We start from the raw sequence: 19,029 nt of genomic DNA, 5'->3' as shown, positions 1-19,029 counted from the left end.
ACTACAATCAGCCAGTTAACTCTTTAGCTATTTAGACTAGAAAGAGAGCTTAATGGTGCAGCTCAAGAACTAGGTAAAACCACACAATTTTTACACGCACACAAGAAAAGGCCTAGTTTGGAACTTTTCGCATGGATTTATAACGCTGAAGTGGCTAGAGTAGTAAAGCAAAACAGAAAAGCTGAAAATACACATTTATGCAGTGTCTAACATGCATAAATTGCATACTCTCTACATAAAACTGCCACTAAGTGTTACTAAGTTTTCATGGCTACAGTCACTAATCTCACGTGTAAACTCCTGCCGTCTCTCACTAGTCCGTGTTTTATGCAGTGCATTTCCAGTCTAAATTTTATTATTATTATTATTATTATTATTATTATTATTATTATTAAAAGAATGGAATTTTTCAGGAATTTGTTCAGTACAGTGAGTTTTTTTAGAGAGTGTTAGTCATTCTAATGGCTACTTTCTACTTACTTCAAGAGAAAAGGCCTGCAAATTCTGAACTACAGAATCTACTCAACAAGTGTTTGTCATGTTTATTCCCATGTCCTCCACACATGGGTGAAATGTCAAGGCCACTAATAAAAGGTTGTTCACAGTGCTCTGCAACATGTTACTTCACACCTGCCGTAGAGAAAATATCTTTGCAAAATCACAATGCTATGGCATGACTACATTCTGTAGTTACCATATTCAAATTTGACATAGTGAGGAATAAAAGCTATACAGCAGGTGTCTGGCAATAGATTACGTGTGAACCTTTTATCATGCTTGCATTTGGTAGTAAAATATTATAACGAGAATTTCTAACTTAAAAGTTCTACCTCTTGAAATTTCTTTTCGTTAAACGCCATATTAACATCAAGATGAAGAAATTCACAAAAGTGTAGCACACTTAGACATTCAGTAAAATAAAGTTTTACAATGCTTTACAGCAGCACACACAGGAGAGACATTTTGTTGCCAACACTAAAAACAAATTCAAATAAAACACTGTACAAGCATTCACAGCTATAACTGTATAGAGTGCTTAAGGTTACATGACCAGGTAGTTAAAATAGTCCTCCAAAATGTGATGGGCATACAGCACTGAAAAACTCTTTTAGCCCAAGCACTGACAAGAGTTGCATGTTGAGCAAATGATCTCAAAATATTTAATTTGCAACAAATTCTTTTGCCCCAACACACCAGCACAGAAGCCAAATGCTGCCATTAATGTATCGTAGCCAGCAGCAATTAATTTTCAAGCAGCCATCTCAGCAACAGGTTGGTTAAAAAACAGTCTTGTATACCTGCTGGTAATTCAACATGCCACCAAATATACAGACGCCTTCAAGTACCGAGTATAATCTCAAAGCAAACAACATTTGTTTTACACCATGTGAGCACATTACAATGTGCAACAGTACAAAAATCTAACAAAAAGTCAGCCTAAGTAAGGCAGGACCCCTGTATGGCTATGGCAATTTGTCAAATTAAATGGCATCGCCATTTTAGCACTACCATTCATTAGAAATGCTAAATGTTTAGGATCACTCCTTGTCATGATTATTAAAATGTAGCGGCAAGTCAAACACCAATGTCAATAAGTTTACTTACCTGAAAAATTAGTGTCAATCTTATTTACTCTAAGAACAAGTGTGTCTTGAGTTCCTAGGCTTAGTAATGAGCCAGAAGAATAAAGAAAACAGAGGGGCTAAATTTTTTAGTAGCTATCATATGGAGCTATACCGACAATGAAGCCAAGGAAAGCACGTGGGAAATTATCATCACTACTTCTGTTCGCTCTAGAGCATCAAAAAAAGACCATGAAATCTTAAGGTTAAACTACGCAATGCAACTGCAGTATATGTTGAGTGTTTTCAAGAGTAAAAGTGTACAAATCACAGATTCATACATACCACAGGTCTCGCTGCTGCAGTGTAGAAGCCTTCCCTGGGTGATGCCTACAGAAGCATGACAAAGCAAGTGACTCATACAGATAATTGGAGGAATATGGGTGCTACGAAATCAAAGTAGAGCTAGTCTTGTCTTCATTCAAAAGAATAATTTGAAAGCTGAGCTTGTGCTATTACCTGTTTTTCATATGTCTATGGCTGCCAACCCTTCAAAGAAATTGTCTGAAACAAAAAATACAGAAACAAAGGCAATAACGAACTGGAGGATAAACAAGCAAACCCAAACCTAATTTACAGTGCCAGGAAATCTACACAGCAAAAACGTAATCACAAAGTTTGGAAAATCAACAGGAAAGGAAAATAAAAATATCAAGTACGGAGACAGGTTGAAGCTAAACTATTATACTAAATAAAAAATAAAAATAATAATAAAAAGGCCTAAAAAAATATGACATAACCCTTTATGTGAGGCAACTTATTTCAATGTAGATGTGGCAGCTAAATACAAGAAACATCTATGTCCCACAGTGCAAAACCTACAGGTCTCCCTCTGCTTGGGCAAACTGTCTCACAGCCTTGCAAAAAGAAGTGTGTACTTCAGGCCAATTGATGACCTGTTATTATTTTAATAAGCTACTAATAACTTTGTTCAAAGCCAGCACCGGTATGCAATAACAGACATCAAGGTTGGGCATGGTTCAGTTGCTTCTAAGTGCATAGTAGAACTTTACAGTGTGCTGCTAATTGAGGTCTAGATATTAAAAAAAAAAGCAAGAAAACGAAATAAAAAGAAGCTAAGCACTTCTAAACAACAATAATATGGCATATCGTGCAATCTGTATGTAAAATGATAGCATTAGGCACAGCAAGTGGTGGTACATAACTTAAACAATTAATGCATGTAAAATAGAAAGAAAAAAAAAGAAGGAAGAAACAAAGAGTGAGACAATAAAAGCTTACTAATACAAAGTACCAATACAAATCTACCAGCTGCAGCATGTGTGCATGGCCAGAGATAAGCTTGCTATTCATAATCAATGTTGTGTGTCACTGGCAAATACACTACAGTCAGTGTGCCATGATAGACCAACGCATGCACACCCGAGACTTAAGATTGCATAGACAAATGCTGTGGCCACAATCAATTTAGCATGGTTTTCCTGGTTAAGCTGTAACCTGATATAAAAAAAATTAATCATCCGACTTCAACAATCCCTCCAGCTTTGAACTCATTTACTGTGACAGCAGTCGCTCCCCTGACAAGCCTAAATGCCCCCAACTTTGTGCAAAACTCCTGCAAACATGCAGAAAGTCCACAACTGTATGGAACAACTGCTTATGACCACAATGACGATGATGGTGGCAGCATGACAACAAAGCTTTGTCCAGTAATATTCAGTATGACAAAAAGCCTTTCCAACATGAATGCTGACAACGAGAGCTCTGGTGAAAGCCACACTGCAAATGACTGCTGCACTGCACACTAGCCATTCCAAAAAAATTAACAGGTTTACAGTCTAATGTCCCGAAGCAAGATGTGGGCTATGAGAGATGTAGCAGGAGGCTCTGGAGTAATTTCAGCTGCCTAAAGTTCATTATTGCACCCACAAAGCATGGCGCACAAGCCCTTTTGCCCCCAGCATTTGCCCCCATTGGAATGCAGTCGCAGCGGCCAGGAATTGAGCTCACCACCAGCAGCAGAATGTAACAGCCAGAGAGCAACAGTAGTGTGTACCAGCTTCGCTGTGGGAGCATGTTGAAACTGGGTGACAGAACGGTGGCGGTATCTGCAGCGAGCGTATGCCATAGTAAAGCTTGATGACGGCTTCAAGCTTCAACGCAACCCTCTTACAATATGCTCACACAACATAGTTGGTCCACACTGTGGTAGCTACCTGGCTGTTATATTCTGTTGCTGGTCATGGATTCAACTGCTGGCCGCTGGAGTTTACAATTGCACCCACAACCAGTAGCAACAGAGCTGTCACCGAGCTTTACCGTGGGAGGCTCTTGTAGCTGACACCCCAATCATCTCAAGGAAAACCTTTTTTTTTTGTAATACGTGTAGCAGCTGATAGCAGCTGCAAATTTACCGTGAAGCAGACAATGTGCCAACCTTCAACAATGACGATGAAGTGCCTGCTCTTCTCGCGACCGTGCGGCATGAAGAGCATGCACCAGCCAAGTATGGAACGGTCGACTCTGAGAGGAAGAGGGAACCTGGGCAGCTGTGCTCTCCTCTAGCAACGCAGTGCAAACCACTGCAGCTAAATGTTGGCTATTTCTCGGCCTCAACACCAGTTATTTATTTGCAGCCCCCCACCTTCACTCCTTGGCTAGCACCACAATACGCACATGTAGAATTTATCTGCTACAGTATTGCTGTGGTGGCTTCTGAAATACCTGAATAGACCCCACCACCTTCAGAGTCTGCATTGCATGCAAAACCCTACAAAAACTAAGAAAGCAGCGGTACCGCACAAAAACTGCCAAGTTCAATTCCCAGTGGTAGCAATGGGCAATACTTTTGTTTTTGCTTGCCAGATGGTGAGGGTGAAGATGAGGATGAGAAGGTGGCCTAGCAACAGCAAGGAATGCATAGGATGGACAGACAGACACAGCAAACCCAGTTTCAAGCTATTAACTGGTGTCACAGAGTAAGTGTTGCACTGGTGCATACAGAGAGAATTAGAATAAGGTTTTCCTTACTACACAGAGAGGATAAAAATTGAATGCGACTGAAATAGACAGACAGAATGGGACATACTGCTCTTTCACTTACCAACAAAAATACATATCATATGTGTCTGCAATAGTTATGACTTGCTGAGGCTACACAGAGCACTTTATATCTTTATTTTCTAAATATAGATTTTATCAGTCCTTGACAGACTGACTAACAGGAATGTGCCAATATGTTATAAGAAATGCACAATGTAACATTAAGCCTTTCCCATGGTCCTACAACAGGTGATAAACACAAGAATACAATACTGAAAAAGCATCAATGTTATAGGGAAAGCAAATATTTACAGAAAAGCAACCTTGTAATTTTATGTGCACGCGTGTGGCAAAAAATTAGGTTGTCATCAAATAACATGGAGCCATCAATCCATTGATATCTGACACAGCTGCTGCACTACTGGACAGGTATACTATATAGAGCCAACATCATATGTTGATGGCGTTACATTATTTGTTACCATAAAATTGTCACCAAAAGCTGCACTGGTCTTTGGACTGCTGCAACTATACTATAGGCAGTGCAGACAAATGTCATAAGGCCTTACTTCTGCCCTGTCCTATGACAGTACAGAATAGTTATCTATGGTACTTGTACTCATTTTTAACCCAGAACAGAAAACATGCTTCAGTGACGACTGAATTTAATTATATATTTTAATATTAAGCAGCTTGATGTAAAGAGTTCGTAGTCACAAGGAGAGTTAATTTCTAATTATTAAATACATGATGTGCACTATTAGCAGTTGCTGGTGAACCTTACTTATACATATACAACAGTGGGGAACCATTGAAAATTACAAATCTTGATTGACATGGCTCTTTATTACACCGCCTCCCCTTCCTACCAGTGCCGTTTTCTTTCCAGGGGGGAGAAGGGTCACTTAATATGCATCAGCTTTACAGTAGCGAATGGCTAGGTCAATTTTTTTCCTTTCTTTTGTTTTTTTTCTGCCGCTGAACATGGTTATACTCCATGCAACTTTGCAATGCAATACAACTTCCTTGCACATAAAGATGTGTGTGGCTCAAGGACAACAATAAGGTTACAGCCTGGTGTTTAAAAAAATATGAAACGTTTATGGCTTACTGTGGTTGAATTAGAAACTGTCGTTGAAGGTGGTGGTGGTGGATAGTAGACCATGCCATAGTATGGAGGGCAGGCCTGTGGATGCAAGTGATCACGGAAGAGTCAATTATGGAGCTTAAATCTTTCCAGGAGTTGTAGAATCAAGGCGGAAAAAAAATTACCATTGCAAGGTCATCTTGAAAATACTTTTGCTGCACGAAAAAAGAAAAATGAAAGGAAGAAATTAAAGTCATGTGTTAATAACTTCGTAACACTAATAAAAAAAAAATTTCCTGCTTCAAAGTGCAGACAGCCATTTACAACGTCCTTTGTAGTTTCGCATAATGTAATCTGTAAATGCATGCAGTACCACTGGCACGTATAACGCTTTAAAATAGAAAGTAAAGTGGTTTCACATTTATGCATGTGTATGCTTCTGAAAAATAAGAACTGGCTTCAAAAAATACATATATAACAATGTGTGCTGCCGTCTGAGAAGATTGTCATGAAACAATAATCATGCTGTCGTGCACCAGCACAGTGGTAAAATGAGAGGCTTTTTATGGGGGCTTTCACATCTGCAGAACCTGAAGTTTTGCATTTAGTTGTGGGTTTATTTTCTGTCCCCAGCTGAATGACTTGCTGAGAGCACTTCTTATCTTTACTTTCAACTATATTATCAGTTTTTTCAACTAACTAACTAATATTTCAACTAACTTTTATCAGTCCTTAACAGACTGAATAACAGGTATGCACCAATACTTTATAAAAATGCACACTATAACATTAAGCATTTCACCATGGTCCTACAACAAGTGATGAACACAGGAAAATGATACTGAAAGCATTGAAACAAAGAAAAATGGGATGAAAATTATTAAAAGACTGCTTCCCTGGATGGTTTACTTGCAGTATACAGTAGAACATACAGCAATAATCAAAAATCATGCGCAGTATGTAAGTCGCATAATTGCAGTGGATTCAACAAGTCTCATGCCCAGTGTTGGCTAAAACATACTGCACGTTTTTGCAATGACTGTCTCAGGTTTACTGAATATAGAGGATATTAGACAAAATTATTGCTTTTAAATACCAATTGCAATGAAATCTTGGAGTGCGTAAAAACCAAGTTTAACCTCTTCCATCCTGTTGTCGGCAATTTCATGAAAATCGAGATCTTAGCTCACAAGTCCAAACAGGATGCTTAAACAAGAGAAATCATGATTGTGATGTCATCTGTGGTAAACTGGAAAAAGAATGCTTTAGTGTGTCGCCATCTTTCCCTCAGAAAACAATGCTTTGCGTATGTTGCTTCCAACAAGCGAGAAGACTTCAAGAAACTTGTGCGACTACATCTATTCAGGTGCATAAATTGAAGTCGCCATCTCTGCAATACTGACATTTTTACAGATTGCATTAAGAAGCCATACAGATACCTGCAAAGTCTGAGTTTGTTCAGTGCAAAAGCATGTAAATATAACGGCATTGTGTTGTGCTAGATGCCCATTTCAGTTTTAAATGCATAGGCATTTCTATGCCTACCCAACAAGGAACCCCATCCGTTTGTCCATTTGTCTGTCATGCAAGACGAATCGCTACAAAGAAATTCATGTATAAAACTAAACAAATTTGAAAGGAAAAGTGTTGGAAGTGGTGAGTTTGCAAAAGGTAAATATACCTGAACAATATGAATGTGTTGTACTGGCAGTACAAAACAAATGTGAAAGGAGGACAGTTTCTATGAAGGCTTTGTTGAAATGTTTGGCGATGGTGGAATAAAAGCCATCCCTAGGACCACATGTAGAGTCGACTTGGAGCATTGAAGACATCAGGAAAATTCTGACTTTGGAAAAATTTAATGCCAAACACATCACAAGCCCAATGCATTTCGGTGGTCGCGGCATGTACCTTCCCTTGGAGAGTTTCTTCACCGACCAAAATGGCACCAATCTCTGAGGGCTCATGCATTTCGCATCCCGCAACACTGAGGCAAGCAGTCAATGAGTTAACAAGGATGATAAGGAGCGATCAGGTGTTATATGGGTCTCACCACGATTGATAATGATTGGATGCGGATGGATCTGGTGCTAAAGAGTGATAAGGGCTTACAATGATTGGAGCAATTCTGATCCGGTTGATAAAGACTGATGAAGGTTGATAAAGGTCTGGTTGAGTTCAATAAGGTTTGATAAGGGCCCAGTAATAATTGATAAGGGTTGGACAATGATTGATAAGGTTGATAAGGACAGATAAGGGCTGATGAGAAGAGGATTGATTGTTATAGGGTTGATAAGTGTTCATACTGGTTGGATCAAGTTTGACACAATTGATAATGACACCGAGCTGTGTGGAGATGAGCAAGTGGCACAATGCCTACGCATACTGGCACAACTCCAGTGGAGTTTTTACGTGAAATTTTTCTTTAAATGGGTCTACATATCTCACCCGAGGTAGCAAACGGTATGAGAGTAATTTTGGACGTTCTTATTTTTCATACAAGTATTTCTAATTGCAATTCAAATATTTTTCTTTGGGCAATAAAATTCAACCAACAAGAGGTTGAGATAGTGTACATATAGTACCTCTGTGCAAAATTTGATGTTTGAAATACAAGTGGAACAATCACGAAAAGTTTGAAGAATAGCCATTTTTGATACTAAAACCGAAAAAGACGCCGCCATTACCACTCACTGGAAGTAATGCGTGACCTATAGCTCATTGCTCCTTGGCATTTCCTCCAAGATAAACCGGTGTCCACAGCTGCCTGTGGCGCAGTGAAAAATCTCAAAGGCAGCATGCCAACACTCATACCCATGCCACACGGGTGACGTTAATGCCATTAAAAGTGTAAGACCTTAAGTTTCTTAATGCCATTATATTTCAGTCACTGCTACATGCACATACTTAATGACATTAAACATCGCAATGGCGATAGCTGCAGTGAAACGGTTAAGTTTGCGTGCCAATCGTAATACAATAAAAACAGTTATTTAGGGAGTAAATGTTTAAGGAATGATGTGAGAAACATTCACAGGCGTATTTTATGTAGTTTACTTCAGGAAGTCTTTGTTGCACCCAGCTGTAAACTGTTTGAAGCCGAAGTTAGCTGAACGACCAATCCATACAACGCATTTTAATGCCAAAGCATTAAAATTGGAAAAATGGCACTCACAGCTTCAAAGCTCTCAAGCAGTGATCTTGAAGACTCTGACCATGAGCTCCAGTTTGTTGTGGCGTATGTGCTTCTTTGAGCCAAACATCATCAAGAAATTCGAAGGCTTCAGTACGAGGCCAACAAGCCAAGGAGTCACCGCCGTGCCATTGAACAGCTTCTGCTGGCTAATGCACTCACGATTAGTGCTGTAGCTGTGCGTAGTGGCAAGATTGCCTGCCGATCTATACAAAAATAAAGAGCTCCTTTAAAAAAAAAATGAAGAATATATTAGTTGTTTTTATTTACAAGTTCGTCTAATGTTGTCAGAATGTGGTCACCATGGCCACGGCGGAGACATTGGAAATGAGCGTACGCATTCGATGGCCAAGTGAGTTGTAATAATTGCAAGAGTGCACTATGCCGGGAAAAAAGAGCTCTTTTTAAAAGGAAGTTAAGAATATATTAATTGTTCTTCACAAAGAATTTCTTTAGTCTTGTCAGAATGTGGAGACATTGGGAACGAGAGTACACATTTGATGGCCAAGTGAGTTATGAGAATGCACTACGTTGCGAATGGCATTAAGTTTTAATGCCACCAAGCATGTCTATGTGGCACCCCTGCAAATGGCATTAAAGTTTAAGGCGTTAGCAAATTAATGTCATTTTCTGTGCCCGTGTGGCATGGGCATTGAATCATAACAACAACCACCAGGTGCATGCCCTGCGGCTTTGCAAAGATTTCTTTTGTGGTATAAACTCATTTATAATAAATTTTGCCAAAGTGAAATTTAATTGCAGTTGGCTTTTAATTATTTCATCACCACTAGAAATGTGCTCATTTTCAGTGCTTTGGTCATAACATTTTATTTAAAGACATAATAGTTGCAACGTGCACTGCGATACATAAAATTATAGCCTGACCACAGGTGTTTTGAATGGATGTATAGCAGTAATAACTGCTCAGACAATTTTTGAGAATTATAATGTCAAACTTCACACAAGCACCTAAAGAAACACGAATTAAAGAAATAATTTTATATTTTCAGTAAAGTACTGAGAGCAAAAAAATTTGAAATATACAGAATACGCATCTGGTTCCTAGTTCCCAACTTTTGTAAGTCAGATCACGCAAAAAAATTATTATGATGCATCTTTGGCACCAAAACTAATCATAGTGATGCCCATGGTTTGTGGAAAAGCAGTAGCTTTGCAAATGTGATAATGAGTAAGTTCCTATTGTACAGGGAGCTTTTGTTTTTACTCACTGCAGCAGGCTCCTTTTTTGTATTTTACTGCATTCTTTAGGCTCGCAAAGCAATGGTTGTCAGGTTAGGAAGCATGCAGAAACCTCCTCATACTTGTTTACTTGTCCTCATACAAATAGTTTAAGTTCAGCGGTCATTTCAGACGATGCACAATGTTGCTAGCTGAGAATTGCAATGGAAATTTTTAACAATCCATAAAAAAATGCCAATAAAATTGATTTATTTCTATAGGGGCAGTAATGAAACAGTTAATCACCAAGCTTCACAGCAATGGTGGACATCAGAATTAGCATGATAATCACACTGTGACCATTATTAATTAGAGAAGTTTCCCTAATTAACTTTTTTATTTATTCACTTTAGGGGCATGTTGTAAATGAATAATTGAAGCCAGTCAGAACGAAAGCATAACCTTTTTGCTAGAAACTCTACTAGAAGCTCTCTGCTTTGCCCAAAATTCAACAAATAGGCACTCAAAATCAGCAACAAAGTACATTGTTATTTCAATTAGAATTAGAATGTTTCTGCACTGTGAAAACATACACAATGTAAAAATGCTAAGTGGAAGAGCAAGTATTTCACAGCCCATCTCAAGTCCATCACTCTCAAAACTGGTGCTAGGCACATTATTTCTGGTAAAAGGTTTTGCTTGAAATACTAGCTGATATCATTTACATGCCCCCTAAAGTCCTCAATTAAAATGTTAACCAGTAGAATAGCCAATAATCATATTGACAATTATCATACAAATCCTGGCGTCGACCACTGTTATAAAGCTTGGTCATTAAAAATGATTATTTGTCTATAATACGCTATTCTCAATAATATGAGACAGTCATTGCAGAAACATGCAGCATAATGTACTGTTTCCTAAACGGCTCTGCCAGAGAAGGGTTGGTTGGCTGAATCAAGAAGGTCCTGAATCCAGCTGTAAAAATACATGAAAGAAAGCACTGAGAAAGTCTGCCACAAAGTTTCAGAAAGCTTGTTCAAACACGAAGGCAAGAAAGCCACGAGGGCAAGAAAGCCACGAGACACAACAGCAGAGAGTGTAGGAGGGGAGGACACAGATGGCAAGTGGGAAGGATAAATAGAGCTGCTTCGATAATGGCAGGGTCACCCTTCCTGTCAGCTCACGGTAAAACAAAGACAAATGAGCAGAAAGAAAAGGTAAAAGTAGGAGAGGGAACGCACGGCCAACCCTCTATCTCACACAGAAAAGGAACAACTCACTCTCCGACCAGCAAGACTCTCTGTTCTGTCTTTTCAATGCGAAGACAGCCATGAGGTGAGAGAAGAGAGGGGGGATTGGGGGGGGGGGTGCATGCAAGGGGTGTTTCTGCTAGCGTGCACACTTTTTTTTTGTTTTTTTCTTTCTCTGGCAACTAGTACAGTAGCTAAACACGAGAACTGGACAGGTGCCAGGGGGAGAAATGCCGGCAGAATGCGTGGCCCGCAAAACAACCAGCAAGCCGGGAGGCACGACGTGCTCTGAAGAGATGCAAAAGAGGTGCAGCGGCCAGTGGAGGGAGACAACAGAGAAAAGGAAACGGCACCTTGGACGCTGCCTGGCCTGGTGTGGGCTTGCCACTGCCGTAGAGGTAGTACTTTGCATAGCTGCCCTGCATTTGGGTAGCAAGGAGGCAGAAGAAAGTCAGAGGAGGAATACATGGTGGCAGATGCCTCAACTATGCCTCCAAGGTGAGCCTTCATTGCATAATTGGCCCACTTTTTATCGCATATGTTAGGGTTAATGCTAGCCTAATTTGACTCAGCCAAAGAGCACACACAAATTTCCTCTAGAACAAATCATGTACAAGTAAAAAAAGTAAGCATAGCGTGCAGGTTTCACAGATTACTTGAGAAGACCTTAGTTCTTTTTCAAACGGTTACAAGCAGTCTCAAATGGCCCAACAAATTTTTCTCTGAGAGGAGCTTCCACTGTAAAGTACATGCATATTCAACAGTCACTGTAGTCATCATAAGTATCATGCAATGCACTGAAAATCCATACAGTGACGAGCTCGATCATCATCCAAGCACACTTCATCTTAGTATAGTGTTTAACATGCTACCCCCCCTCCCCCCTAGACGTCAGAGATGGTGGCAGTATTCAACACATCAGATTCCTTATCCTACCTACCTTTTTGTTTTTATACGTCCATGTGGCTATGTTGTATAGATCAGCTACACATTAATAAGATTTTCGCATTAAACCACAGATGTTCACTTTGCAACAGGACATAAGACTCATGCTCTGCCTACACAGTCAGTTCCACCACGCACTTATGAGCACACAGTGTGTAATTAATAGACTGGGTGAGAATTGGGAAGTTGCAGATATAATCTTAGTTCAGTGTCTATTTTTGTCTTACCTTTGTTTTACGCACGGCAGATAAAAATTCTACCACAAACAGTAGAATGCACAATGCTATGTACACTGCTCAGCAAAACACATATGAAATAAATTTTGTATTGTATGTGTGAATCGGAAGGAATGATGGAAAGCATGCTTCGACTTTCTTATCCAATTTTGGTCCCTAGCTTGGCACATATTTAAAATAAAAAAATAAATAGCTAGCAATGAGGCCCACTGAACATATCATATGCTCTGTAGCTACAAACAGGGCTGGGCAAAGATACTTTGCAATTGTATCATGATACAATACAAGATACTCGGGCAACAAGTATTTGAGATAGATACAAGATACTATCGAATTATTGTAGCCGATACGATACTTTTGATTTGTATCTTAAGATACTTCGATACATTCACAAATTACTTATTTTAGGTCTATATAATATAGCAGCAAATGTGTATGCACAAAAATGTTAGCTTGGAAATTGCTCAACTCCGACCAACCTGGTTCGATTTGAATGAAATGTCTGTTAGTATCTCAAAATGTTTGTCTTTCTTGCTCAAAGTATAATATTTTCATTTCAAAACAATTTAGCATGGTTGTTTTAGCTGCTTAACATGAAAGTTCTTTCTATGCTACACTGTCAGTGGTTTTTGCTTGCCACTTTTGTAAGTGATGGTAGTCGCTGCTCTGCTTGTCAGCCAGCTAGCGGGTCGCCATTTAATTACAAGAACGTCAATAAGACGCCTCTGCATGATGGCACAAATATCTCTGTGGAATTTTACCTTGTCTGTGAACGTATTACCGTTTACGCAATACCAGATCACCGGAAAGGTGAACAGCAGCAACAATGCTTGTAGCGACATTTTTTGTGACACATCATGTATACAGAGAGCACATAAAGTTGCAATGACCTTTCATATTCTAGTTATCTGCTGTCGTAAAGCATTCGTTGGCAACATATTCATTAACATGCAATCCTTTTATAATTTTTCTTCTAAGAGACAACTTGTGCAGCCCAAAAACTTTTCATACGCATTTTAGTGGCACAAAGTGCCGCAGGATAATGCTGCTATTCACACTACTGCCACTTAAAGCTCCGATTACCCGGTGATTTGTAACAGTAAGAAATTTAATGGAGCTAAAAAAAATAAAAATATACCTAAGTAAAACAGAAAGGTGGTACCATATCACACAATCGCAATGAATACATAGAAACACGATACAGGCGGTACAACAAATAGCTATGACATTTAAGCATGAAGTATTGTCAACTTTCCTGTTAACTACAGATAATTTAAATTTAGTACCCGTGGAAATTCAGGTGGCTTAGTGGCTGCACTATCAGTTTGAGAAGTGGACTTGAGAGAAAGTTTATAGTTTCACACGGCAATGTTGCGATAGCAGTATCTTGTACCTTAAGATACACGATGCATTCTTTCATATATCGAAAATACAGATACTGATGCACATAATGCCAGAGGTATCATGATACACACACAATATACCCAAAGAGTATCTAAGACAGCATCTAAGATACATGTATCTTCGATACTGCCCAGCACTGTCTACAAACATCATGGACTATTGAGAGTTGGCAAGTAGCGATCTTCCTCTTAGTGATCCTTTACATCCACACGTTTACACTCGCCGGAAACACAGTACAGTTCAAACATGCAAGGTGCCTATGAATTATTAGAGATGGGGTGTAGAAATTGACTTGGCAATTTCCACTTCCCTTTCACTAAATATGCTTTATTGACTGTACGAGATGCAGCCGTGAAGACAACGAAGTCACTTCCAGTTCTCTCCTCCCAACCTATCCTTGGCCTACATTCGTAGCGTCTAGCGCCATTGTCGAGGTACAATAACAATCAAAACAATATCTTTACAGAAACTACAAGGGTGCACCTGTCCCGTTACCTGCTGTAACTGTGGGTATCGCAGCCGCGGATCTTCCCATGTTGTCGTTTGTTCCCTGTGATTTATAAAATAGCTAAATGTGAGAGAAAAAAAAGAAAGAGAGGGCCCAATTAGTCTATCACACAACAAATACACAGCTCAATTCACAAAAACCACACCACTTAGGCAGCACTGACGTCATAATTTAATTATACAAATGACTTAGCCAAGTAACATGGCTTGAAATCTATGTGCATACAAATACATATTACAGTACGTACATTACCTGAGACGATCGCTAAAGAAAAAAAGAAAAAATAGACAGAAACGGCAGAATTTGTGCATGCTGCCATAAGCTAAACAACGCGGCATGGAAGCGCGTTAATGCAACCCGCGATCAAGACTCATGGAATGCACGCTAATAGACAGCTGATAACGCACGCCACATTCAACGTTCTCGTTGAACTTGGGAGGCCGAAGGGGCTAAATGCAGTTTCTACGCAAGGATGGAGTACATGTTCGAAACTAGATGCTAACTGGTTAACCAGTTGAGGCCGAACTAGACATACTCTCAGGGCCAAGGTATAAACAAAGGTTTTGCACGGCAGGGTCAGAAGATCACAGCACTCTGGTAGCGCTAGCCAGCAGACCACGGCAGGCATCGGATCGATAGCGTTGTAGGAAAGCCGACCTGTGCAGCGCACGTCTAGGCCTACAAGAGCGCTAACTGAACGAGACCAGTAAATCGGCTAGCGTGCCTGGCCCAGCAGACGCATAATTGAGAAGCTTAACAGCCCATCCACTCACTTGCGGCCCGTTCTGGGATCAAAACGGCATTCCCAGCCTGACGGCAGAGTCTCCGCCGGCTCCGGGTGAACGGCGGCCATTTCCGCGTGCGCTGCTTTCGTTTCGCGTTTGTTTCCGTCCGCTGCTCGCGCCGCGCGCTCTTTCTTCTCACCTGGCGCCCTCTGGCGGGACGCTGCGGTGTCTCCGGGACCGTGCTCCGGGAGAAGAATCGCGCCGTTCGGTGGGAAAGCAGGTGTACGGGGGGCTCTGAGGGTGATGATTCATAGAGACTGGAATTTTAGGAACTAAGAAAGGTGCACCTTAGGAGCCTAGAAGAGACACTTAAAGCCTCGGTTTTGGCGTGATAGAGGCCGAAATAGACTCGCTAACCACAAGCTTCTTTATGGATATTAAACGTGTGCGGCCCACTTTAACGGAAAGAAAGCTCTGAAGTAGCGTTTACAATCACACTATGCAAGCCATCACGGTACATTACAGTGCTTCGCAAGGCGTATGATAGGCCGTTTTTTTTTTCGATCACGTACTTCAGTCATTGTTTAAAGACAGTGTTATGACGCAGTGAGCAGATAAGGCATATTTAATAGTCAAGCGTTTCAGTTCAGTTCAGTTTATTATTCTTTAAATACAACGAATTGATAAGAGACAATATACAGACAAGGGTACTACTTACAATAGCGCATTAAGTGGAGCAAACATAGAATACACTTACGCTAAGAAAGTTCCTAAACCGAGAAGCTAAACTCCTTATTAGATTAGGATGTCTGAGCTAGAACGAGATGTTATGGGCGGAAATTTGATGATGTCACCTACACACATGTAGCGTGCGCAAATAGCGCAGCAACCATGGCCCATATTTCTTGGCCCCACTTCACCTCTGAAATAGAGTCATGTCGGGCGGTGCCCATTTACAGATGAAGTGCTTTGGCTCTTTTAATGTAAATACTAGGCTAAATAGGCTAAATGTAAAATAAAAGCTGGTTGTTTCCGACGAAAGTGTTACCTTCGGCTGAGTATTGATGAGGTTATATCTGCGATAAAATTTTACGAGATCGCCCGGCCTCATCTTAAAACAATAACACAAAGATACACGTTGAACGATATCTATACGGCAAAATAAGCTATGAAAAACTCGTGGGGAGTTTGAGGAGAGTGCTTCTTTTCATTCAGTAATAGCTACTATATTATCGTGCCCCTCCTAAGATGGCGGTAGCCAGGCTTTAATTTAGGGACATCATCTCCACTCCAGAACTCTCGTTTTTTTTTTAATCCTCCTTCATCCATGCAGAGGACAATGAGGACGCATAGTAACACTGCCCGAGACAATAATGTCTCCCGCAGTCTCTTGCAAAGTGCCTCGGGCGGCCAGTCGCACGGCAATTTTGCGTGTATTCGCGGGCTTCTTTCACTCTCGTAAAAATACTCTTATGTAGCACGTATCGAGCAACAGAGAGCTGTATCGAGAGTTTTTCACGTTGCTCTACAATTTTATCATTGACGCTTTTCATATAATTAGAATACTTGAGAAGTTAATTAATTAATTGCTGCTAATTATACAATTCGGTGGAATGCAAAAAAAAATAGCGTGAGTATCTCCAAGCGACGGCCAGTATTATTACCTTGATTCTGTCCTGCTACGTGGCAGTTGCATGTCTTTAAATCTTGGTGCATCAACAATCAACATGTTGGGACACCCTGCATATATATCGGATTCAATTCCAGCGTAATCACTGGGGCTCGCGTGGGTTCCAGAATGCATGGGCACCGCTATTCCTATCGCACACTCCATCTAATTAGACAACATTCTTTCACTGTTACAAAGCGATAACTCTGTAACAGTGGTTAGCCGGTGAAAAAAACGATCACCGGAAAAAGACAAACAATGTATGCGTGTTATTGTTATTGTGTATATAACAAATTGAGTGCGATTTGTAAGAAAACGATGAATCCACGCTTCAAGGTTAAAATTAAGATTTAGTCTACTTAGTTTCTATAACAGAAGTTTGACACACCTTGAATGAGACTAGTTCTTTCTATCTGACTTATGGAGTGGCAAGAATCAGATGTATGCGTTAAGAGATAAAGCCGGCAGTATCATTACTAATATGGATGAGATAGTTCAAGTGGCTGAGGAGTTCTATAGAGATTTATACAGTGTGGCACCCACGATGATAATGGAAGAGAGAATAGTCTAGAGGAATTCGAAATCCCACAGGTAACGCCGGAGAAGAAAAGAAAGCCTTGGGAGCTATGCAAAGGGTGAATGCAGCTGGGGAGGATCAGGTAACAGCAGATTTGTTGAAGGATGGTGGGTAGATTATTCTAGAGAAACTGGCCACCCTGTATACGCAATGCCTCATGACCTCGAGCGTACCGGAATCTTGGAAGAATGCTAACATAATCCTAATCCATAGGAAAGGGGACGCCAAAGACTTGAAAAATTATAGACCGATCAGCTTACTGTCAGTTGCCTACAAACTATTTACTAAGGCAATCGCAAATAGAATAAGGAACACCTTAGACTTCTGTCAAGCAAAGGACCAGGCAGGATTCCGTAAAGGCTACTCAACCATAGACCATATTCACACTATCAATCAGGTGATAGAGAAATGTGCGGAATATATAACCAACCCCTATATATAGCTTTCATTGATTACGAGAAAGCGTTTGATTCTGTCGAAACCTCAGCAGTCATGGATGCATTACGGAATCAGGGTGTAGACGAGCCGTATGTAAAAATACTGAAAGATATCTATAGCGGCTCCACAACCACCGTAGTCCTCCATAAAGAGAGCAACAAAATCCCAATAAAGAAAGGGGTCAGGTAGGGAGATACGATCTCTCCAATGCTATTCACAGCGTGTTTACAGGAGGTATTCAGAGACCTGGATTGGGAAGAATTGGGGATAAAAGTTAATGGAGAATACCTTAGTAACTTGCGATTCGCTGATGACAATTCCTTGCTTAGTAACTCAGGGGACCAATTGCAATGCATGCTCACTGACCTGGCGATGCAAAGCAGAAGAGTGGGTCTAAAAATTAATCTGCAGAAAACTAAAGTGATGTTTAACAGTCTCGGAAGCGAACAACAATTTACTATAGGTAGCGAGGCACTGGAAGTGGTAAGGGAATACATCTACTTAGGGCAGGAAGTGACGGCGGATCCGGATCATGAGACGGAAATAATCAGAAGAATAAGAATGGGCTGGGGTGCGTTCGGCAGGCATTCTCAGATCATGAACAGCAGGTTGCCATTATCCCTCAAGAAAAAAGTGTATAATATCTGTGTCTTACCAGTACTCACATACGGGGCAGAAACCTGGAGGCTTAAGAAAAGGGTTCTACTTAAAATGAGGACGACGCAACGAGCTATGGAAAGAAGAATGATGGGTGTAACGTTAAGGGATAAGAAAATTGCAGATTGGGTGAGGGAACAAACGCGGTTAAATGACATCTTAGTTGAAATCAAGAAAAAGAAATGGGCATGGGCAGGACATGTAATGTAATTCCAAGGACATGTAATTCCAAGGGAAGGGAAGCGTAGCAGGGGGCGGCAGAAAGTTAGGTGGGCGGATGAGATTAAGAAGTTTGCAGGGACGACATGGCCACAATTAGTACATAACCGGGGTTGTTGGAGAAGTATGGGAGAGGCCTTTGCCCTGCAGTGGGCGCAACCAGGCTGCTGCTGCTGCTGCTGCTGCTGATGATGATGATGGAGTGGAACCACCTTCACGCTCGTTCATTCGTTAGTCAATGTGCACATATCCAGAGAGTGCTGAAAAAAAAAGTCTCATAAATATAATTTAACTAACAAGACTAGTACTTTGCA

At 40.5% G+C, this 19,029-nt stretch overlaps 2 protein-coding genes across 7 annotated transcripts in view; one reads left to right on the top strand and one right to left on the bottom strand.

The window, feature by feature from the left end:
* The window catches only part of LOC135907444 (uncharacterized), a 78,680-nt gene extending 63,343 nt beyond the window's left edge, over positions 1 to 15,337 (bottom strand). The window contains exons 1-6 of one of the 5 annotated variants that reach the window (XM_065439129.1): positions 15,204 to 15,337; positions 14,418 to 14,490; positions 11,691 to 11,756; positions 5,898 to 5,927; positions 5,737 to 5,811; positions 1,908 to 1,952 (exon numbers count right to left, since the gene is read on the bottom strand). In XM_065439129.1, coding sequence (XP_065295201.1) covers positions 1,908 to 1,952; positions 5,737 to 5,811; positions 5,898 to 5,927; positions 11,691 to 11,756; positions 14,418 to 14,490; positions 15,204 to 15,283 — 369 coding nt within the window. In that variant the 5' untranslated portion in view covers positions 15,284 to 15,337. Of the gene's footprint in view, positions 1 to 1,907; positions 1,953 to 5,736; positions 5,812 to 5,897; positions 5,928 to 11,690; positions 11,757 to 14,417; positions 14,491 to 14,965; positions 15,168 to 15,203 lie in introns of those variants that run through there. The other 4 variants (XM_065439132.1, XM_065439130.1, XM_065439131.1 and 1 more) reach the window with 4 other exon arrangements.
* The window catches only part of LOC135907442 (lysosomal alpha-mannosidase-like), a 566,544-nt gene continuing 559,239 nt past the window's right edge, over positions 11,725 to 19,029 (top strand). The window contains exon 1 of one of the 2 annotated variants that reach the window (XM_065439126.2): positions 11,725 to 11,835. Coding sequence is in view for 1 of the 2 variants with exons in the window: in XM_070522855.1 (XP_070378956.1) it covers positions 11,804 to 11,835 (32 nt within the window). In the remaining variant the exon portion in view is untranslated. The remainder of the gene's footprint in view (positions 11,836 to 19,029) is intronic. The other variant, XM_070522855.1, reaches the window with a different exon arrangement.

This window comes from Dermacentor albipictus, chromosome 1 (assembly GCF_038994185.2).
Source record: "Dermacentor albipictus isolate Rhodes 1998 colony chromosome 1, USDA_Dalb.pri_finalv2, whole genome shotgun sequence".
NCBI lineage: Eukaryota > Metazoa > Arthropoda > Arachnida > Ixodida > Ixodidae > Dermacentor > Dermacentor albipictus.
The sequence above is the reverse complement of the archived record's forward strand: the minus strand, read 5'-3'. Positions and strand labels throughout refer to the sequence as shown.